General features: G+C 34.0%; 4 protein-coding genes across 5 annotated transcripts; 2 read left to right on the top strand and 2 right to left on the bottom strand.

Annotated features, from left to right (window-relative positions):
- Positions 1 to 1,066: 1,066 nt before the first annotated feature.
- Positions 1,067 to 5,025, top strand: LOC140046479 (E3 ubiquitin-protein ligase RNF4-like). The gene is made up of 6 exons (XM_072091133.1): positions 1,067 to 1,206; positions 1,729 to 1,847; positions 2,061 to 2,144; positions 2,349 to 2,505; positions 4,141 to 4,231; positions 4,364 to 5,025. The coding sequence occupies exons 2-6, from the start codon at positions 1,781 to 1,783 to the stop codon at positions 4,508 to 4,510; spliced, it is 546 nt and encodes a 181-aa protein (XP_071947234.1). The 5' UTR covers positions 1,067 to 1,206; positions 1,729 to 1,780; the 3' UTR covers positions 4,511 to 5,025.
- Positions 5,026 to 5,299: 274 nt separating this feature from the next.
- On the bottom strand, positions 5,300 to 6,687 carry LOC140046478 (polyprenol dehydrogenase-like). 2 transcript variants are annotated; one of them, XM_072091131.1, is made up of 2 exons: positions 6,493 to 6,687; positions 5,300 to 6,297 (listed from the first exon to the last, which is right to left on the bottom strand). In XM_072091131.1, the coding sequence occupies exons 1-2, from the start codon at positions 6,598 to 6,600 to the stop codon at positions 5,473 to 5,475; spliced, it is 933 nt and encodes a 310-aa protein (XP_071947232.1). In that variant the 5' UTR covers positions 6,601 to 6,687; the 3' UTR covers positions 5,300 to 5,472. The 2 variants fall into 2 exon arrangements, with proteins under 2 accessions (XP_071947232.1, XP_071947233.1); XM_072091132.1 differs by having other exon boundaries at positions 5,302 to 6,297; positions 6,489 to 6,613.
- An 85-nt stretch (positions 6,688 to 6,772) lies between these two features.
- Positions 6,773 to 11,266, top strand: LOC140047459 (PRELI domain-containing protein 1, mitochondrial-like). Its single transcript, XM_072092498.1, has 4 exons — positions 6,773 to 6,904; positions 7,349 to 7,453; positions 9,898 to 10,117; positions 10,340 to 11,266. The coding sequence occupies exons 2-4, from the start codon at positions 7,365 to 7,367 to the stop codon at positions 10,643 to 10,645; spliced, it is 615 nt and encodes a 204-aa protein (XP_071948599.1). The 5' UTR covers positions 6,773 to 6,904; positions 7,349 to 7,364; the 3' UTR covers positions 10,646 to 11,266.
- On the bottom strand, positions 11,216 to 22,360 carry LOC140047458 (zinc transporter ZIP13-like). The gene is made up of 9 exons (XM_072092496.1): positions 21,660 to 22,360; positions 21,220 to 21,327; positions 19,898 to 20,001; positions 19,429 to 19,641; positions 15,816 to 15,905; positions 15,056 to 15,106; positions 14,671 to 14,803; positions 14,227 to 14,326; positions 11,216 to 12,401 (listed from the first exon to the last, which is right to left on the bottom strand). Exons 1-9 carry the CDS (start codon positions 21,982 to 21,984, stop codon positions 12,329 to 12,331), a joined length of 1,197 nt encoding a protein of 398 aa, XP_071948597.1. The 5' UTR covers positions 21,985 to 22,360; the 3' UTR covers positions 11,216 to 12,328.
- Between the last annotated feature and the right edge of the window lie 479 nt (positions 22,361 to 22,839).

Here is a 22,839-nt window from a genome sequence, read left to right as displayed (position 1 = left end):
AAAAAAAGATGTTAAATGTGCTCTTCCTGCCTTATCACAAAGGCCCTGCCACAGCCTTTTGTGGAAAGGGAGACATATAATTATGTGAACCGCAAACACAGTTGCTCGCATAGCTTTAACTCTATTCCACCGACCAGCGTGGGAATCAAACCTACAACATACGTGTTGTCAACATTGGTCATGGTTAATATGATATTTATGACGTAATGATGAATTACGTAATACACGTATAAATAGACTATTATCAGCTGTTCAGTCACGTACTTTGTGGCGTAACGGGCAATGCTCAGTTTTGAGTTCTCTCAGACCTGGGTTCGAACCTCTACAGGATTTTTTTTTATGGAAAATGATTGTTTTTCTTTTATTTTGAAAGAGAGATACAAGTGGACCTTTTTTTAAAATTTGTGTGGCATACATTTCCCCAATTAAACAGACTACCATAAAACCTCGAAAAGAAGCCCATGTGCTTCTTCATTTTTTTAGTACTCTTGTATGGGCTTCTATTCAACTTCTTTTCAATACCATCTTAACTTCAGCACAACGCTCCAGTTATCTTGTTTGCGAAATTATTAATGCAAGTTTCGTTCTCTCAAAATTACGGTCATGAATATGCATACAGTATTTATGGATGTAAGTCTAAATTATTCGTGTACATTGTGGCTCAGTATAGTGTGGTTCAGTCATACTCTCTCCTCTAGCTGTGGTTCGAATCTCTAACCATTTTTGTTTCTCTTTTTTTGTTTAAATTGAATACAGCTATCGTTTATTCTTTTATTTCAGAGAAATAACTAGGCCGGCCTAGCCTACGCATTTTAGTTCCTGGTAGCATGACCCATATACATCGACGACGCGTGAGGCCCAATAAAAATGAGTTTTACATTTTACTATTGTATATTGGCTACTAATAATAGATACCATAAAGATGAATATACTATTGAATAAAAGAGTCAGTACGAAGAGTGTAAACTGCATTTCTGTAGGGCTGTCTCCAAAGAATCGCATGCCTCTCACTAACAGTCTGGCTTGTACGTTGACGTTGAGGGCGGTACTTAATAATTGTTTTTGTTTTTTTTTGTTTTTTTATTGCATGCTCCATTGCTCTTCAGGGAGAGCTTTTCTTCTTCTACTTCTAGAGGACGAACCGACTAGCCTAAACTCACAGCGACGGAAAACGATCCGATTTTTTTTGCCTAAATTATGACTAAGGTACATTGAAACATCGTATCATAAGCATGCTTTTAAGCCTACTAGGCTAGGCCTAACACTGCATGCAGTGAATAGGCTAGGCCTAACAGTAACACTGCATGCAGCAACCATGCAGTCCCATATACGTCATAATTAATTCTGACATTTTCGTCGGCCTATAATAATTAAGGCTAGGCCTAGGCCTAGCCCAGCCTAGAGCTAATCCTCAGGAGATATCCTACCTAGGCCTATACTACACTCACACGCGGCAACGTTAATCTAAATTCGGGTCTAGAGAGGCCAGCCTAAGTGAATTTATGTTTTTAAGATTACTGCTAGACTTAATGTCCTTATCATCCCATATCATATTAACAATAACATATTTATTATTAATATTATTATTAATAAAATAAGGAATTTGGCGTGGTGGTGTCTTATTTATTTTGAAAGATTGGACAGATTCAGTTGTACTACTAGTACTAGCTAGCCTAGTGCTAGCCTACATAGTTTTTAAACTTATTAGAGAATTGTTTGTTTTGCCAGATATAGCCTAGTTCAAGAAGAGAAGTTGCATTTTGTTAAACCAAACTACAATATGGCCAATAGCAGTGAAGCAATTGTAGATTTATCAATTGAAGTAATTGATGAACAACATTTAACAGGTATCTAAATTAAATCAATTATGAAAATTTATTTGAAACCAGCTAGTTAAGTTGTTGGTAATCTTTGTATATGAATACACCCTGGTCACTGGTGGTGACATTTAGGAGCCAAAAACTTTGAAACGGTATCTCTAGACACTAGAAATGGAGTATGTATTACTATATCCACTTGTTGTTGTAGATGTTAACCTTTTTTTAAATTACTTTGTTCAGAAGTGATAGACTTGACTGTAGAATCACCGCCAGCTAGCAACACATTTACCGCATTTATAGATTTGACGACACCTTGTTCCGGTTGTAAGTACACTACATTCCACATGATAAATGACCATATAGGAAATGTTACATTTTCCTTGTGTCGCATGCATGTTTTATTTGTTTGTTCTAACATATACGCCTTTAAAAGTCATCCATTACGTGTACAGCCCCATTAGAGACACCTAATGTCTATCTATCCTTCATTCAGTGTATAATAGCTATTGTTCTAATTATCTAATTTAGATTCAACAAGGCAATCAAGGGCAAACAGACGAAGTTTGCAAAGGGAGAATCGCCCACCTGTTGTGCATCACATGAATGCTATCTCCTTCATTAGTGATGATAGTGATACTGATTTAGAGATTTTACCAATTTTACCAAATCCTACATTAACAGAAAGGTGACTATATTATCAGCAAGATAACTGCTGCTGTTGTTGTTGAATCTCATATGTAGACATTTCTTACACAAGTGCTGTTGTTGAATCTCATATGTAGACATTTCTTACACAAGTGCTGTTGTTGAATCTCATATGTAGACATTTCTTACACAAGTGCTGTTGTTGAATCTCATATGTAGACATTTCTTACACAAGTGCTGTTGTTGAATCTCATATGTAGACATTTCTTACACAAGTGCTGTTGTTGAATCTCATATGTAGACATTTCTTACACAAGTGCTGTTGTTGAATCTCATATGTAGACATTTCTTACACAAGTGCTGTTGTTGAATCTCATATGTAGACATTTCTTACACAAGTGCTGTTTTAGTCTGTATTCAGTCACCATTTACTTAAGCTCTGTCTACACTATCAAACTAGTTTGTTCCCAGTCACCATTTACTTAAGCTCTGTCTACACTATCAAACTAGTTTGTTCCCAGTCACCATTTACTTAAGCTCTGTCTACACTATCAAACTAGTTTGTTCCCAGTCACCATTTACTTAAGCTCTGTCTACACTATCAAACTAGTTTGTTCCCAGTCACCATTTACTTAAGCTCTGTCTACACTATCAAACTAGTTTGTTCCCAGTCACCATTTACTTAAGCTCTGTCTACACTATCAAACTAGTTTGTTCCCAGTCACCATTTACTTAAAGACCCCTTCCCTGCAATTTTGGACGTTTTTTGGAAAATAATACATATATATCACTTTAAAAACATTAAACCATGTCATTCCTTGTCTTAAATGTACGTTTTATGGTAAATTATGATAAAAAGTGAGAAACAATGCACTACGTAAGTAGCTCGCGACGATCGACCTCTCGTGGACGGTCTTAGGCCTAGCCTAGCTAGGCTTAGTTTTGTAGGCCTAGCTGGTAAACATCGGTAACGTACGAACATCGTACGCGAGCTATATACCTAGCCTGACGTTGTATAGTTGCTGCATTAATTGTCTTTCTATTTTTGCCAGACTCCGTTGATACAAATTGGGGAAAACCCGGTATTTTCGCTGAAAAGTTAGGAGTCTTCCATTTGTTTTGGCCTCACGATCGATCGAAAAGTGGGCGAATTACAGGTGAAAAACAAAAATATCAATCCGCGCGCAATGCATTTTGGGATTTATAGCGGGCCGCTATAATTATTAGAATCGACTTATTTTTCACATTTTTAACCGTTTAAAGACGAAAAAAGTTATCGCAATAAGACCATATAGTATTATTTTTACATTAAATATAGTTTGTGATCTTAAATTAGATCTAAAAAACGTAGGGAATGGGGCTTTAAGCTCTGTCTACACTATCAAACTAGTTTGTTCCCAGTCACCATTTACTTAAGCTCTGTCTACACTATCAAACTAGTTTGTTCCCAGTCACCATTTATTTAAGTTCTGTCTACACTATCAAAGTAGTTTGTTCCCAGTCACCATTTACTTAAGCTCTGTCTACACTATCAAACTAGTTTGTTCCCAAATATCATCATGTCAATATATGTTACATAAAGTTTGATAGTGTAGACAGAACTTTAGGCTATGGAAACACACGCAGTATTAATAGTAATATTTCCTTTATCTAAATGATTTGATGTTTTATATAGAAATGAAACCTTAAATGCATCAACAGATGAAACCTTGGCATCACCAAGAAAAGAAATTGTCTGTCCTGTTTGTATGGAAAGTGAACGAATGGTAAATACAAATTTATCATATTTATTGATGTGACAAATTGTAGCCAAGGGCTAAATATATAATTGCATTAAAAGTACCTTAAAAATAAATAAAAAATGTTGATATTTTGTTTTATTTTTCTTTCTAATTCAGATAAAGCGCCAACGCCAACTAGTTTCAACTGTGTGTGGACATATATTCTGCAATGTTTGTATTGTAAATTCCATAAAGAACCAACACAAGTGCCCAACCTGTAGGAAAAAACTTACCTTGAAGCAATTTCATCCTATTTTTCTATGAGTTGTACCAACACAAGTGCCCAACCTGTAGGAAAAAACTTACGTTGAAGCAATTTCATCCTATTTTTCTATGAGTTGTACTTTCCACCAACTAAAAAAAACATTTATACATTTGCTGTATTCGTGGGGACATTCTGTTGGAATCTATTTACAAGTAACCAGGATGTTGCAGTGTAGCTCCGACTTAACTGATAGCATGCCATGCGTTACATGCAGAGTGCATTTGGAGAGTCAATGTGCTGACGTTTAATTTTGTTGTCACTGTATATATATGTGTAGCGATAAAATGTATGCGTTTGGACTCAAACATTGTTAATACAATATAAACTATACCTTATTATTATGTTTGTAGAGAAGATGTTTCAATGATTGTCACTTTAATGATTGTCACTTTAATTTGCCCTTAAACCAGGGAGATGTAACATCTCCCAGCTTAAACTGAGTTGATTTGTTGCTCAAGCTTCCAAAAATCAAAAGGAGAAAAATGGCAAGAAATAAAGGACATAATTGTAAAAATATGGCTTCCAAAAATATGTTTATATAATTTGACCAAACTTACACTATCACTAGTGTCATACACTGATTTGTCTATTGTTGTCATGCTTATATGCATTATGGCAATGTATACTAGTATACTATGTTGTCATGCTTATATGCATTATGGCAATGTATACTAGTATACTATGTTGTCATGCTTATATGCATTATGGCAATGTATACTAGTATACTATGTTGTCATGCTTATATGCATTATGGCAATGTATACTAGTATACTATGTTGTCATGCTTATAATGCATTATGGCAATGTATGAAAAAGAAACACACAGTTAGATAAATTCATTTATTTTTATTTGAAACATTTAAAGCAGCTATTAATGTGAATCAAATACTACTGTATGTTGTTATAAATCACCAGTATTAGATTGGAAACCCTTTAAAATATGTCAATTATAAACAAATATTTAATATTTCACTCCAGTAATATCTTCCAGTTTCTTCCATATTTCTTGACGTAATTTAATATCTTTGCAAACATTACTAATTTCAGTTGCGACGTTATCCACAAAATATTTCCCAGTAACGTTATCATATTTAGCATCAGTAGCTAATAAGAAGGTATTATCAGCTTTGTCAACTGGTATACCGGGACAGCTCCAACCTTCTGAGAGCATCTTTGTTTCCACTGTCCCTGGATCCAAAGAATTTACCATTATTCCGGCATCATTAAATTTGTCTGACATTTCCAGAGCCATCATAAGGTCGATTGTCTTTGACAGGTCATAGGCACCATGTCCGTCGCGGTAACCATTGCAGGACTGGAGATCAGCTATATTAATATCATTTGTTTGCGAGATAGAACTTGTGATTATTAAACGAGGTTTGTTCCCAGCATGCAATAGATCAAGTAAAAGGTATGTGAGAAGGAATGGTGCAGCAACATTCACAGCGAATGTGGTTTCCAAACCATCTGTAGTTTCTGATCGCTTCTTCAGAAATACTCCTGCATTGTTGATGAGAACATCGATAGAGCCTTCAGATTTTTTGACATCTTCGGCCAGCTTTCGGATTCCATCTAAAGTTGACAAGTCACTTATGAACAACCGGACATTGTTGTTTTTTGTCTCGTCTTTGATCTGTTTAATAACGTCTTCCCCTCTTTGTTTATTTCGTCCATGAATCAGGACCGTAGCTCCTGCATGTGCCAATTGTAGAGCTGTATGTTTTCCAATTCCATCTGTAGATCCAGTTATCATGTAAACACGCCCTTCCATCATCTGGTACTTCGTCTTTAGAACACAAAAAAAAGTGTTTTATTTTATGGACTAGCTACTAATTATTCCTGAAAAATACTGGCTTTACAACGTTAAACAAGTCTGCTGCTGTATTTGGTATCTAAGCCTACATCAATTTTCCAGTATTTTAAATACGTTTGAATTGATAATATATAGTACAGTCTAGTCTAAGTACTACTACTTACTTACTGAACTGTTGTTTTTGCAGGATGTTGAAGACCGACTCGCGAGTGTGTTGGATGGACGAAGGATTGAAACAATTTTAAGAAATGTTAAGGGGTGGGTACGAAACTGCATGGGTTAGCGCCTACGTACTTCGATTAAAGTCAAAAGTCGATTTATTTGATAAATCAGCAAAGATAGTACACTGCACACTATCTTTGATCTTTGTTATAATTAGCTAATATAAAAATGAAAATTGTATAGCGCCATCAACTCATCAACTCCGATGTAGACTTTGACCTTTCATTAAGTCGACCATGCATATCATGCTCGACTTTTAACTTTTATTCTTCCGGTGTTGATCCATGCTTCTCTTTTACTGTTATTTGCCGTATTTACATTAACCTAACCTAAATACTAATGTCTATATAAATGTGAGGTAAAGTATGTTAAATTGAATTTAACTAGGCCTAGGCCTAGGTTACATTGAAATCATTTAGGCCTAGCCTAGGCCTAGTAGGCCTATGATATGTGGCTGATCATCCGCCCTCTTCTTACTTAGGCCTATACATTACTCTCTCTAGGCTAGGCCTAGCTAGCCCTAACTAAACTAGGAGGCTAGGCCTATAGCTAGTAGGCCTAGAGGCCTGGTAGGCTAGTCTAAAGCTATTATGGGCACAGTGCATTTCGGCCGCAGGTCATGGAACTCCGAAATTCATGAAGAGCCACAAAGGACAAATATATCATACTTATGATTCGCCTATTCTATACCTAAAAATGAAAAATATAGGCCTAGCTAGGCCTATCCCATTATTTTAGAATTAATTTTTTAATACAATTTTGTTTGTGGTCTAGGCCTATTTACATTTCCTTTTATTTATAGAAAACGGCATAAAATAATGAAGTACTTTTCATCAAATATTGTTTTCAAGAACACTTGGGAACAAGTGACAGGAGCATTTTGGCAAAAATACCCAAATCCCACCAGGTTTGAATTTCTAAAATTATTATTCACTTCTTCCAATCCAACAGCAAACTTTAACCCAACAGCACAAAACCATGCAGAGAAAGGTGCACATGGCAAAGTTGGAGTCTCGTTTTTTATAAATATACCTTGTAGTATCTGTAATTCTTTACGTTAAACCATGAATACGTACATGTTAGTGGTTGCTAGGAGTACTGTAGGTTGTTGTCAAGCAGTGCCCCCTATTCCTAATGGATGCTAGTCAAGTCGCCCCATCGCAAAGTCGCCCCATACAAAGTCGCCCCTTACACAGTCGCCCCATCGCAAAGTCGCCCCATCGCAAAGTCGCCCCGACACAGTCGCCCTATCGCAAAGTCGCCCCATCGCAAAGTCGCCCCAACGCAAAGTCGCTCCATCGCAAAGTCGCCCCATCACAAAGTCGCCCTATCGCAAAGTCGCCCCAAAACGTTAAAAAACAGTTTACAAGTGCGTAAAATGTTGCAATGATACACAAAATAACACAGATTGTGTAGGCATAAAAGGGGAAGCCCCGCCATGTAGTCTCAGGTCACACGATCGGCACGCACCCCCATATCAGAGAGGAAGCCCCCGACTAATCACTCGGTCGCACTCCGCGGTCGCACTCTAACGTGCTAGCTTACCAGAGGGAAACCCTCGTAATTACTCCGCCGTTGCCGTTGTCGCACTCTACAACGCACCATCTGAAGATGGGGAAACCCCGCCGGAGTTTTACGATGATATCATCAGTCGCGTTCGAAATCGGTCGCGATAAAATGATGTTATACGATCTAGATTATTTTTACTTTGGTCGATGAATATTTATTATTATTATTAGGCCTATATTAATAATTGATTTTTGTTTTTATTTTACAGGTCAGTAGGCCTATGATGAGAAAGATGTGTGGCTTAAAAAATGACAATTTGTAAACATAGTTTAAGATATAGTATTATCCAGCATAATGTCATTTAACAGTACAATTTACATAATTATTTAAATGTGAAATATTTTATAGGAAACGTAGGCTACGTCTGTGTCTTTTATTTTATATGCAACAAATTACGTAAAACAATTTATTTATAAACATTCAGTTTACTATTATATACATAGTATTACAGTGAACATTGATTGTAAGACTCCTGGAAAGGCAATCCCATCATTATATCCCATTATAAAATTGCATCATATCACCACTATATGTCGTAAATGATAACGTGCGTGTGTGTATTTGTCGTACGTCCGTGTACGTATTATTCCGTGCCTCTTCACTGTCTTGTTTAATTTAAAATTAAATAAACACCCGATATGAGGATATTTATTAGGCATTATAATTAGAATGTTCTATAACCAAAAGGATTGAAAAAAATTTCTTCAGTAAAATGATCATTGTGCTGTTGAATAAAAGGCGACTCGCCATCTGAAACATTCTCTGAATCCAATCGGAGCTGCGCCTTCTGGTATCTGTTTCCTCACAGCTGCTACGTCTTTCTGCTGACCGTCGGGGATTCCCCTTTTTAAAAAACACGCACACGATACTGTACGATGGTTTTTCCATGGTCAAAATGTTGCGTTTTAATTTTACTAATACCTGCATGTAAAACAATCATATCGGCGATGAAATCCCCTTTTTTTCTTCATTTTGAAAAGTCATTATAAAATTAAGACACATAACTTGTCAATAAATGCAAAATGATCAATAAGTAGCCTATTACAACACTGTTATTGTTTTAACTACTGTAAATCTATACGAAGGCCTACTACACATTTATACATTTATTATAGGCTATTATCCTAAAAAATGAGCTGGTATCGCGTAGGTTGAAGAAATTGTAATTGTGGCTCTGGTAACTAATTTTAAAATCATATTAAATTAACATTTTCGAAACTATAGGCCTAAATCAGGGATAATCTTTTTAAAACTTTCAAACAAGGGACTATTTTTTTAATGATTTTTAAAAAGCACATCACTCCAGTAAAACCTGTAAAATACAAATTAAAACACATTATGTATATAATAGGATAAACATTAATGTATACGACATTTAGCGTGACCAAAGTAACAACGCAATCGATATCAAACGCAACCGATATGATTAAAACCGTGGGCGACTTTGCGATTGGGCGACTTTGCGTTGGGGCGACTTTGCGATGGGGCGAATTTGCGATGGGGCGACTTTGTAATGGGGCGACTTTGAGATGGGGCGACTGTGCCGGGGCGACTTTGTTTTGGGGCGACTTTGCGATGGGGCGACTTTGTATTGGGCGACTTTGTATGGGGCGACTTTGCGATGGGGCGACTTGACTGGATCCCTTCCTAATCTTAGTCTGTGATTTACCAATGTTCTAAAATATACCCACAATTATATTAAATAAATTCTAATAATTTTCCAAAACAATTTTTTGAATTTTTACTAAATTAATCATATGAAATATTTGTTCTATTGTTCAGTAAACATGTCATATCTGAAGATACAATATCAAGAAATGTGGAGGACAACAAATTAGTGTCTACTCGAATATTATCAAAGACCAATCGCATGCCTCGATGGGGAAACTTTGTGTTTGGGAACAATGCACGGCACGTGTACATCGTAGAGGAGACTGTTGTAGATCCAATTAAGAAGGTCATGACATCGTATACTAGGAATATTGGATATACAAGATTTATGGTGGGTACCAGTTACTACAACAAGTAAATGATGGAATGTTAATTAAAAAAAGAAAGGGTGGTTTGTTTACATGGTTGGATCTAGACTATCTAGGGTATCTGGACTATCTAGGGTATCTAGACTATCTAGACTTTATTTAAATGTAGATTACTTAAACTTAAGATATAGTAGAAAATCATGGTTATTTCAAGTGAAAGTAATTAACCAAATTATTATTTATAGGTTTTGGAAGAAAAGTGCGTTTACAAAGCTTCCTCAGAAAACAAAGACTGGACTGTTGTTGAAAAGGAAGCATGGATCAATTCAAATATGTATGGGTTTTCTAGACCACTTCAGGCTTTTGGTCTGGAAAGATATAAAACAAACATTTTAAAATCAAACCGCGGATTACAATATGTGATTGATCGCCTTTATCCAACCACTGAAAAATCAAATGTTGACATTCTGCCGACAGAGATGTCAAAGATGAAGAATACTGCGAAAACGAAGGCTGCTAAAATGGCAGCCAAAGCAGGGATGTGCCAATGAATTGAAATTGAATGTGCCAGTTTATATCTATAGGAACACTTTGAATTATGAGAGAAATTGCATCAAAATTAAACAATAAAACTACACCACCGATAGGGAAGTAAACAACATAGGGAGGGACTTGATATACAAACAGTGTAGTAGAACAGAGGGAAGTAAACAACATAGGGAGGGACTTGATATACAAACAGTGTAGTAGAACAGAGGGAAGTAAACAACATAGGGAGGGACTTGATATACAAACAGTGTAGTAGAACAGAGACCATAATTAAATGTACAAATCAACAACCAAAGACCAATATAAAGGTTTTTACAATTTATTGGATAACTGTAAAATTAAAATTTGTTTTTACAATTTATTAGGTAACTGTAAATTAAAATTTGTTTTGATGTTTTGACGAATAATATCGTTCCTTTTAAGGAATTAACAACTCAGGAATAACAGACTTATAACATTTGCCAGTTTTGTATGGCTGGTTAATATACTATAACATTTGCCAGTTTTGTATGGCTGGTTAATTTTATTCTTTTCAGTGATCGAAATATAAAACACAATAGTGAAGCACTGAGGAGAGTCAAAAACAATAGATGATTTTATTTGCATTATTTTAGATCATAAATAAGCTACTGTATTAATTATTTGAAATAAATATATTGAATAAAACAAGATGTGTACATTATTTGTTGTTTTCACCTAGAATACACCACATAATGTGTACATTATTTGTTGTTTTCACCTAGAATACACCACATTATGTGTACATTATTTGTTGTTTCACCTAGAATACACCACATAATGTGTACATTATTTGTTGTTTTCACCTAGAATACACCACATAATGTGTACATTATTTGTTGTTTCACCTAGAATGCACCACATAATGTGTACACATGGTATATCTAATATCTGTCTTTGTCAAATCAAAAAGTGCATAATTATCACCTAACTAGGATTATTATATAAATATAGAAAACAGTGGAAAAAGTACAAACTTGGACGATGATAAGTTGCCTTTTTGCAACCAATGGTTTGGTGAAGTCTTCAAGTCGTAGTTATTATAAAATAGTTGTATAATGCAACTGATGGCACATAAAAATCTTTCTCATCGACATAGTCACCTTGAATTTAGATTATCTGCCATAATTATATCAAATTATAGATTATCTGCCATAATTATATCAAATTATAGATTATCTGCCATAATTATATCAAATTATAGATTATCTGCCATAATTATATCAAATTATAGATTATCTGCCATAATTATATCAAACTTACCTGAAAAAGGTGTGTTTTATCCTTAATTACCTTAACTTTTAAAATTGGTAAAACTGGTAAAAAATTATTTTTATATTTACAGTTTTAAGATATATGTTTTTATTTGATACTGTACATAATATATATAAAGTATTACATTAATTTAGCCTCATTTGTCAAACATAAAAAATAGCACCGTTTGTTGGAAAGTTACTCCTAAATACATGTTAACACTGCCAAATGACACATGTGTGAATGCATAACAATGCAAATTACACCAGTGGGAATGCGTGTTAACACTGCAAATAACACCAGTGTGAACACATGTTAACAATGCAAATGACACCATGTGTTTGCATTGGACTACTTCATTATTCTCTGATTACAATCAATTGAATTTTTGTACTTTGTTGCAAGCTCATCAATTAATGAAAGTAGCTGACAAGATACATCACAGCAATTCCTATACACAAGCAAATTGTCTGCTTTAATGATTCCCTGAAAGATAAAACATTAACAATTATCAAAAGTACCGCAACCCATCATATTTTAAGCTTACAGTATTGTATTAGCAGAATAAATTTTTTTTTTTTTTTTTTGTGAATCTATAATATTCAATATCAACATAAATGGCCAAAAAAATCAATATTACTTTATAGGTGACTTAACAATACAGATATTATTCATACAATCAATACTAGCATATGGACCGACAATAACATTATGAAAATAGACAAGTAATAGTACAATGCAAAACAGATCAGACAAAATAATACAATGTACATATTTTAGAACAACAAATTTCACTAAACATTGCTGAGTGGGATAAGACAATTGAGACATTTTATTACTCTTATTCTTGAATCAAAGCTTCTTAAAAAATGGAACAAATTTTTTTTAAAGTTAATTAGATAAACTTTTATATAGTTTGTGGATTAACTTTTGTTAATATTTGCTTTTTCTATGAACATTAAGTCCGAAATAGAGAGAAATGAATGAATGAATAAATGCTACTGGATGACAGCAGGGAAGCGGTATACATATATATATATATATATATTGACCAATAAGGAAAAGGTAAAGGACACATCACTATTGTATTGTCTGCAGCGTTGCAGAACTCATACATTCACTGAAGCCAATTGTTCAGAACTCATACATTCACAGAAGCCAATTGTTCAGAACTCTTACATTCACTGAAGCCAATTGTTCAGAACTCTTACATTCACTGAAGCCAATAGAGAGAAATGGCGAACCGGCGTCTAAAATCCGAGTGGGTATAAAATCATAACAAACCGTTGAGGGCGGCACATTTCCTATGTTTATACACGTGAATCATGGCGTCGTCTAACCAATGTTGTTGCTGTAACGCTCATAATTCTTGTTATGTATAAAAGTCATCCATCATTCACAATCATATTCCTAAAAATATCTCATATCTGTAGGTCTACATTAGACTAGGCCTATAGTATTATAGTAGAATGGTGTTATCAAGTATCATTACTGGCGATAGCCCCCTGCAGGAAGGAAGCATCACTACTCACTAGCCACATAACAAAATGGCAGTTGTCAAGCTGAAACTAATGCTAGGCCTACATCTACTAGAGATGCTCTATTTAGTCTTACTACCTAGCTAGGAGAGGCTTAGCAGCACCCTAGCTAAATTAGTAGTAGTAGTAATACAGTATGCAATAACGAATTTCCAATATTATTATTATTATTATGATTATTATAATAACCGATAATCCGTGCTAGGCTCGAGTACTCGAGGTACTACAGCATATACAGGCCAACTATCTAGGGCCTAGAGCTGGGTACAGTATATAACAAAAACGCGTCTTAATTCAATCCAAATTAAAATAAAATATGTTAAGATTTGCCCATATAACATTAAAATTGTTAAGGGGTTGCAAAAAAAAAAAGATACTGCTATTATGTGTGTTTTAAACGTTCTTTTCTACCTACTTTTTTAACTCAACCCATCGGAATTTCCCATACAAAAACATGTGGCGAAATGGTTTGTTTACAATCTATACCCGCTCAGTGAAATTTGAGTGACGTCATCGCGGTTCGCCATTTCTCTCTATTGTTCAGAACTCATACATTCACTGAAGCCAATTGTTCAGAACTCATACATTCACTGAAGCCAATTGTTCAGAACTCTTACATTCACTGAAGCCAATTGTTCAGAACTCTTACATTCACTGAATCCAATTGTTCAGAACTCATACATTCACTGAAGCCAATTGTTCTTCATAATAGTACCATTATGTATTTGTATTAACTTTTTATTTGTGGAATATCTTCAAGGATTTATACTTACCTAGCATTTTTTTCTTCAAGTAATTCTGGTACAATTGTAACAAGAGAAATGAATAAAAATCCCCCAGATGTAAATGGTAGAACCCATGCTGAACTGCTGCCTACAGAGATATAAAAAAACACCAAATTATTTCCTGTTTTTAGAATATTAAATTGTTCACAAACAAAATGTTAAATCATTAAAACACACTCCCTAGTAATAGGCATTTACATCCTACCCACATACACCCTCTGATCTGATGCCAAGAGCAAATACAGCTCCTAGCATTCCTCCCGTTGCAGTCCCTGAAGCTATGTCTACACTATCAAACTAGTATGACAAAAAAGTGTGATGTACGGTAGTGATATGCCCAAATATGTGATGTGATATCACATTTTTCACATAAAGTTTGATAGTGTAGACAGAGTTTCATACTCACTCCCTAGACAATTACATCTTACTCACCTACACCCTCTGCTGAATCTGATGCCAGAGCAAATACAGCTCCTAGCATGCCTCCTGTTGCGGTCATGACTTGATTTTTTGCTGCACTCTTTCTATCAAAACCTGAACGTAGTAATATTGCAAAATCTCCAATCTTTAAGAAAAAATATAACAATTTGACAAATTTGTATGAATAATACAGATTTCCTCAATCTTAGAAGTGTATACATTAATTTATTTTATTTCCAGTATATCATAGAGCAGTTTGTCAAAGCCTGTAAATTAATATATAGATGTATACAGTATACAGTTGACTGTATAGTATTACTTTTTTATAAAGTTTCAATAATTTTAAAACTTCAGTTTTAACAATTTTATAAAGTAAATAGTTTACATTAATGTTTACCTCATGTGGTATTTCATGCAGCATTATTGCAAATGTTGTTACAATGCCAACCTAAAAAACATTAATATCATTAGTTTATTAGTGACATTTTTCAGAAATCAATGAAATTCATTTTACATGTTGGTAATATAAAATCATACTAGTACCCTTATATGGCATAATGTGGGAATGCAGTTCTTGATACATTATTTCATTTTCATACAATTTTCACATTTTAACTTTATCAATCCCAAATAACTAATATATATTGATATATATTGATATATATTGATATATATTGATATATATTGATATATATTGATTGATAGTTGGAGAGCTAATGTATTAATTCAAATTCAATTCAATTATAAGTGAAATTGCAGAAAAATCAGAATTTCGCCAAATTTACATTCTAATATAAAAAGTATAAATATAAAATTCCATTTAAAAGTTCATTCAAATAACCAAAAATAACACATTTACACAAAATATTACATTTAGAATATCGCTAAAACAAAATTTGATTCCAGTAAAGTATAATAAACTTTGATCCTTCAATAACACAACTTTTCCCATATGATATAATATACTTAAATGACCTTTATCTTTAATATTTGACCCTAAGGCTACATTTCAGCACAGTAAGGGTATCCATATCCTATACATAGCTTTAGCAGAGTTAATATGTTAATGTTATCAACTGATAAATGTAACCACACCCAGATCATTACTTGCATGAAAAATTTGAAAGAAAACTCAAGTGAGATATTAGGGTATTTACCTTTTTACTAACAAGAAAGCTACCAGCTACTGCAAGTCCATGGGTAAAATTATCAATAAAATTTGCAAACAAATTTAAATATCCTGTAACCTAAATGACAAAAAAAAAACCAATTAGTTAATAAAGATTATACAAAGAGGTATCAAACAATTATCACATTTGATTTGGTTTAAACGAACAATTATTGAAAGCATGGGGAGGTACAAAAAGTCCTCCATTTTGCGAGATAACTATTACTGGATGTAAAAATTTGTCCCTAACCTCAATGACAAAAAAACCCCCAAAAAACAAACAATTAAGATTCAAAGAAGTATTCTATTATTAGCACAACTTGGCTTAAACAGGATTTTGAACAAATTTAAGAAAGTTATTTCAAGCATAGGGGTAAAAAAAGATGTCCATTTTGAGAGATAACCATTACTGGTGTGCAATGGTAATCCAGCCTAATATTTAAACACACAGCATAGAGGTAAAAAAAGACGTCCATTTTGAGAGATAACCATTACTGGTGTACAATGGTAATCCAGCCTAATATTTAAACACACAGCATAGAGGTAAAAAAAAACGTCCATTTTGAGAGATAACCATTACTGGTGTACAATGATAATCCAGCCTAATATTTAAACACACAGCGTAGGGGTAAAAAAAGACGTCCATTTTGAGAGATAACCATTACTGGTGTACAATGGTAATCCAGCCTAATATTTAAACACACAGCATATATAACCATTACTGGTGTACAATGATAATCCAGCCTAATATTTAAACACACAGCGTAGGGGTAAAAAAAGATGTCCATTTTGAGAGATAACCATTACTGGTGTACAATGGTAATCCAGCCTAATATTTAAACACACAGCGTAGGGGTAAAAAAAGATGTCCATTTTGAGAGATAACCATTACTGGTGTACAATGATAATCCAGCCTAATATTTAAACACACAGCATAGGGATAAAAAAAGACGTCCATTTTGAGAGATAACCACTGGTGTACAATGGTAATCCAGCCTAAATATTTAAACACACAGCGTAGGGGTAAAAAAAGATGTCCATTTTGAGAGATAACCATTACTGGTGTACAATGATAATCCAACCTAATATTTAAACACACAGCGTAGGGGTAAAAAAGACGTCCATTTTGAGAGATAACCATTACTGGTGTACAATGGTAATCCAGCCTAATATTTAAACACACAGCGTAGGGGTAAAAAAAGACGTCCATTTTGAGAGATAACCATTACTGGTGTACAATGGTAATCCAGCCTAATATTTAAACACACAGCGTAGGGGTAAAAAAAGACGTCCATTTTGAGAGATAACCATTACTGGTGTACAATGATAATCCAGCCTAATATTTAAACACACAGCATAGGGGTAAAAAAGACGTCCATTTTGAGAGATAACCATTACTGGTGTACAATGGTAATCCAGCCTAATATTTAAACACACAGCGTAGGGGTAAAAAAGACGTCCATTTTGAGAGATAACCATTACTGGTGTACAATGATAATCCAGCCTAATATTTAAACACACAGCATAGGGGTAAAAAAAGACGTCCATTTTGAGAGATAACCATTACTGGTGTACAATGATAATCCAGCCTAATATTTAAACACACAGCGTAGGGGTAAAAAAAGACGTCCATTTTGAGAGATAACCATTACTGGTGTACAATGGTAATCCAGCCTAATATTTAAACACACAGCGTAGGGGTAAAAAAGACGTCCATTTTGAGAGATAACCATTACTGGTGTACAATGGTAATCCAGCCTAATATTTAAACACACAGCGTAGGGGTAAAAAAAGATGTCCATTTTGAGAGATAACCATTACTGGTGTACAATGGTAATCCAGCCTAAATATTTAAACACACAGCGTAGGGGTAAAAAAAGATGTCCATTTTGAGAGATAACCATTACTGGTGTACAATGGTAATCCAGCCTAATATTTAAACACACAGCGTAGGGGTAAAAAAAGATGTCTATTTTGAGAGATAACCATTACTGGTGTACAATGGTAATCCAGCCTAATATTTAAACACACAGCGTAGGGGTAAAAAAAGATGTCCATTTTGAGAGATAACCATTACTGGTGTACAATGATAATCCAGCCTAATATTTAAACACACAGCATAGGGATAAAAAAAGACGTCCATTTTGAGAGATAACCATTACTGGTGTACAATGGTAATCCAGCCTAAATATTTAAACACACAGCGTAGGGGTAAAAAAAGATGTCCATTTTGAGAGATAACCATTACTGGTGTACAATGATAATCCAACCTAATATTTAAACACACAGCGTAGGGGTAAAAAAGACGTCCATTTTGAGAGATAACCATTACTGGTGTACAATGGTAATCCAGCCTAATATTTAAACACACAGCGTAGGGGTAAAAAAAGACGTCCATTTTGAGAGATAACCATTGCTGGTGTACAATGATAATCCAGCCTAATATTTAAACACACAGCGTAGGGGTAAAAAAGACGTCCATTTTGAGAGATAACCATTACTGGTGTACAATGGTAATCCAGCCTAATATTTAAACACACAGCGTAGGGGTAAAAAAGACGTCCATTTTGAGAGATAAGCATTACTGGTGTACAATGATAATCCAACCTAATATTTAAACACACAGCGTAGGGGTAAAAAAAGACGTCCATTTTGAGAGATAACCATTACTGGTGTACAATGATAATCCAGCCTAATATTTAAACACACAGCATAGGGGTAAAAAAAGACGTCCATTTTGAGAGATAACCATTACTGGTGTACAATGATAATCCAGCCTAATATTTAAACACACAGCGTAGGGGTAAAAAAAGACGTCCATTTTGAGAGATAACCATTACTGGTGTACAATGGTAATCCAGCCTAATATTTAAACACACAGCGTAGGGGTAAAAAAGACGTCCATTTTGAGAGATAACCATTACTGGTGTACAATGGTAATCCAGCCTAATATTTAAACACACAGCGTAGGGGTAAAAAAGACGTCCATTTTGAGAGATAACCATTACTGGTGTACAATGGTAATCCAGCCTAATATTTAAACACACAGCGTAGGGGTAAAAAAAGACGTCCATTTTGAGAGATAACCATTACTGGTGTACAATGATAATCCAACCTAATATTTAAACACACAGCGTAGGGGTAAAAAAAAGACGTCCATTTTGAGAGATAACCATTACTGATGTACAATGGTAATCCAACCTAATATTTAAACACACAGCGTAGGGGTAAAAAAAGACGTCCATTTTGAGAGATAACCATTACTGGTGTACAATGATAATCCAGCCTAATATTTAAACACACAGCGTAGGGGTAAAAAAAGACGTCCATTTTGAGAGATAACCATTACTGGTGTAGAATGATAATCCAGCCTAATATTTAAACACACAGCATATTGTACCACAATATGCTATTGTAGATAACAACAACAATAGAAGAAGAGATTAGCTTTAACTGACCTGGTATTTCCTCATGTCAAACAGTCTGGTTTTTAATAGTTTTAATTTTAGATTTACAAATGCATGGAAAGAATTATAGCATTTTAATAAATGTTAAATAAATAAGCTTTACTATAATTAAATAAACCAAGATGAAGATAATACCTGTATTTTAGCTGGTGGACTTTGATTTTTTTTTTTATTTGATTTGCCTTTTATAAAACCATTTTTAGTTTTCTTTTGTCCATTCGCTGTATGTTTTGACTTGACTCTTGTAGTTCTATTATGTACAACAGCTACCTGCTTACTACCATTAGTGGTGGTAGATATGTCTTCATGGTCCGTAGACTGCTCTGAACTATATTTTAATTTTTCTAACTATAAAAAGAAACAAACAATTAGCAACAATGGAATAAAAAAAGTGTGTTTGCTATTTTTAATTAGTTCATTGAATAAATTCCAGTTACCATTATGTTGGAATCCGTTGGTACCCAGGTTAAGTACGGTACCAAGTTAAGTACGTTACCTAAGTTAAGTACGGTACCTAAGTTAATTACGGTACCTAAGTTAGGTACGATACCTAAGTTAAGTAAGATACCGCCCTCTCTATTATAGTCTTAGTAAAGGTACTTACCTCTCTATTATCGATTTCATCACTTAGGATTTTTTCAAGTATCATGAAACTGAGTAAACCAAACAAAACCCAAAGGCCTATACTCAAATGTGTTGAACCATCATCTAATATAGAAATTAAAATACATTATATGAGCATAATAAGACAAGACAAGATAAGGGTATTTCGTCCACAGAACAAGTATTAATAATAAATTAAGTATAATAATTTTAAGTATAAACAACCTCATCGTGTGTGTCTTATAAAGTTGTTAAATTTAGTCTGTAAATATATATCTCTTTTAATAATATATTAGATTCACTGTAAATGATATTGTTGCTATAGAGATCAAGACTGAAGCAAAATGGTTCATTTATAAGCATCATGATAATATTCACTTGTACACTGTATAATATATATCAATTCAGTAGTGAAGTCTGGAAATTTGATATCACTCTCCACAGGAAGCATAAAGCAATGAGACAAGGTCAATGAAGGAAATAGTTCTTAAAATACGTGGCACAATGTAAATGTGAAATTACAACAAAAATAATAATCATCTGTGTAATTGTTGTTGTTACTGTTGTTTAAGTCTCTATATTAATTCATTCAGGATTTGAATTTGTTTGTACAACCAAGATATGCTCACACCTCAGTCTTGAGACATTTATAGTGGGTACCATCATTTACTTCAGTAGCAACAGGATACTGGTACAATAAGTTTGTCATGAGAACACAAAAACTAATTATTCTACAGCTTTTCTTCAATAGAGACTAATAGGATTATGTAGAAAAAAAATGGTCGAAATGTGGTCATTTAAAAAAAAAAAATTTCGACAAATTGCTAAAATATCGACTTTATAAAATATGTATTGAGGTAACATGCACATAACATATTATGTGATTCTGCACATGCCACTTTATTATATTATTATGTAGAGAAATAAAAGGGACGAAATTTGGTCTTTTGGAAAATAATATTCCTGCACAGTGGAGAAGTGGCTCAGTGCCAGTTTTTGTTTAACAATTCTTCTACCATGTAATTGACTATTTCTTCCTACTACCTGACACATGTTGTGTTGTGTGATGGGAAATTTAAGACAAATTATCTTGTGTACATGTAGGCCACTAATGACCATATGTTTACGCTTAATTCAGAATATTAAATAAATTACAACGAATAATACAAAATATAATTGTTGTGTGAAGAATCTATATTGAATATTGTGCTAAGTATTGTGATAACTTGTAACGTCATTGATGATGGATATGGAATTTGCACATTATAAATTATTATTTATTATAATATCAAAGACATTGAAATTATTTTTTTAAGAACTCACTTGATAAGTTGATATGTGCCCATGCTTCGGGCAAAAGATGAAGAAACACATCGCCTAGGAGACCACCAACAGCAAATGCGAGCAAACAACGGAACCCAGCTCCTTCTTCTGTTCACAAAAAAATTAATGTTTTATACACTGACACAGAGGCACTGATGAAATAAAAAACTCAAAAAGTAGGCCTACAGTAGTAGCAGTGCAAAACCCTTTTGTGTATGAACAAATAAGTTACCTACTTAAATGAAAAAAGTATTTTGGGGGGATTTTTTGTTAATTGTGTAAATTATTATTGAAAAACAATATAGGGCCTACGATGCCTACAGATATTTTACTCTATATAACCCTAATCATAAAGTGGTATTGAAACTTACACAAAAAGTTGATAAAACTTTTAATATTAAGCCTAATTCATTGCACTTAAGTAAGTGGAAATAACTTACTTCCTTCTTTGATATGGCTGGTATCAAACGGTAAAAGAAGTGGAAAAACACCACTAAGACCAACCAAAATTGTAGCAATTAAAGCATATACGCAACTTTCTGTGTGCGATATTTTATCTTCGTCATTCCTGCCGACATGTTCATCCTCCTGTACTGTTACCCTGTGCTCAGTGGCGGATCGTTCTTCGTGCCTTCGTTCTTTGAAAGGCTGTATCCTCTTTGAGCTGTGAGGTTTAACACGATGTATCTCGCACTTAGCACAGAAGAAGGTGGTGCTTAAAAATAGGACCAGTAACAAACGCTGATTACAAAGCAACATCATCATAAATGTTTTTAAGTTTGTTTCTTAACTAAAACTAAGAAGTTTCACCGCCAGTTGCCCGACAGATGATTGACGGATCGTCTGCGTCTCGGCGGTGCTCAAACGTAAAATGTGAGGAATTGTTTACAAAAGACTGATGACAGGATGACGTTTAGTTGGCGTGTAAACAGAAAGAGGGCGCTACGTACATCTTTTTAAAGCAGAGATTCATCTTGCTGATACATTCTTCCTACTGAGACTACATATTGAAATTTATCGATTTTGTAGGCTTCACCAAAACTAATAAGAAGGGAAAGTTCTTAGCTTTGTTAAATCTTTTGTATTTTTCTTGTAAAAAATGTCTTGTTAAATCAATTTTCTTTTACTTAGGCCTACCCAAGAATTACCGTGCCACTGTTTAAAAAGTGTAGCTTCCAAAATTATTGTTCTAATCATGGAGAAATAAGTTATTCTCCATGTTCTAATGTAATAATATCTATCGTTTTTCATTTATACGGAGTAAATGACATAAACTGGCTTGTAGTGTCCTATAATACGGTATAATATAAACTTTTCTTGTGATGTGAAAGAAAGGGGATTCTATTAGTAGACTAATAATATAACGCCAATAGGACAAAGCGGTGTATAAATTAAAGAGGTTGATTGATGTATTGATAACCACACAGGTACCTATAATTCGTAATAGGGAACACAACTAGATATAATTCATTCATTGTGATAAATTATTATAATTTTTGAAAATATATCAATATCTACTCGCAGTTTCGGCAAAAATTCAAATTTATTACGGTAATAAATTATTATTGAGTCTTACAAAATAATCTTTACTCACAGTTTTGAGAAAAATCCACATTTTAA

The sequence above is a fragment of the Antedon mediterranea genome, chromosome 4 (assembly GCF_964355755.1).
Source record: "Antedon mediterranea chromosome 4, ecAntMedi1.1, whole genome shotgun sequence".
Classification (NCBI taxonomy): Eukaryota; Metazoa; Echinodermata; class Crinoidea; order Comatulida; family Antedonidae; genus Antedon; species Antedon mediterranea.
Note: the sequence above shows the minus strand (reverse complement) of the source record. Positions and strands in the feature narration are given on the sequence as shown.

Coding starts and splice junctions, on each gene's coding strand:
- LOC140046479 (XM_072091133.1), top strand. CDS start 1,781: ATGGCCAATAGCAGTGAAGCAATTGTAGATTTATCAATTGAAGTAATT. Junction 2,145..2,348: donor GACGACACCTTGTTCCGGTT/GTAAGTACACTA, acceptor TATCTAATTTAG/ATTCAACAAGGCAATCAAGG. Junction 2,506..4,140: donor AATCCTACATTAACAGAAAG/GTGACTATATTA, acceptor TGTTTTATATAG/AAATGAAACCTTAAATGCAT.
- LOC140046478 (XM_072091131.1), bottom strand. CDS start 6,600: ATGCAGTTTCGTACCCACCCCTTAACATTTCTTAAAATTGTTTCAATC. Junction 6,298..6,492: donor CCTGCAAAAACAACAGTTCA/GTAAGTAAGTAG, acceptor TGTGTTCTAAAG/ACGAAGTACCAGATGATGGA.
- LOC140047459 (XM_072092498.1), top strand. CDS start 7,365: ATGAAGTACTTTTCATCAAATATTGTTTTCAAGAACACTTGGGAACAA. Junction 7,454..9,897: donor AAATACCCAAATCCCACCAG/GTTTGAATTTCT, acceptor TCTATTGTTCAG/TAAACATGTCATATCTGAAG. Junction 10,118..10,339: donor TTGGATATACAAGATTTATG/GTGGGTACCAGT, acceptor TATTATTTATAG/GTTTTGGAAGAAAAGTGCGT.
- LOC140047458 (XM_072092496.1), bottom strand. CDS start 21,984: ATGATGATGTTGCTTTGTAATCAGCGTTTGTTACTGGTCCTATTTTTA. Junction 20,002..21,219: donor GGCACATATCAACTTATCAA/GTGAGTTCTTAA, acceptor TTTCTATATTAG/ATGATGGTTCAACACATTTG. Junction 15,906..19,428: donor GTCCACCAGCTAAAATACAG/GTATTATCTTCA, acceptor TTTGTCATTTAG/GTTACAGGATATTTAAATTT.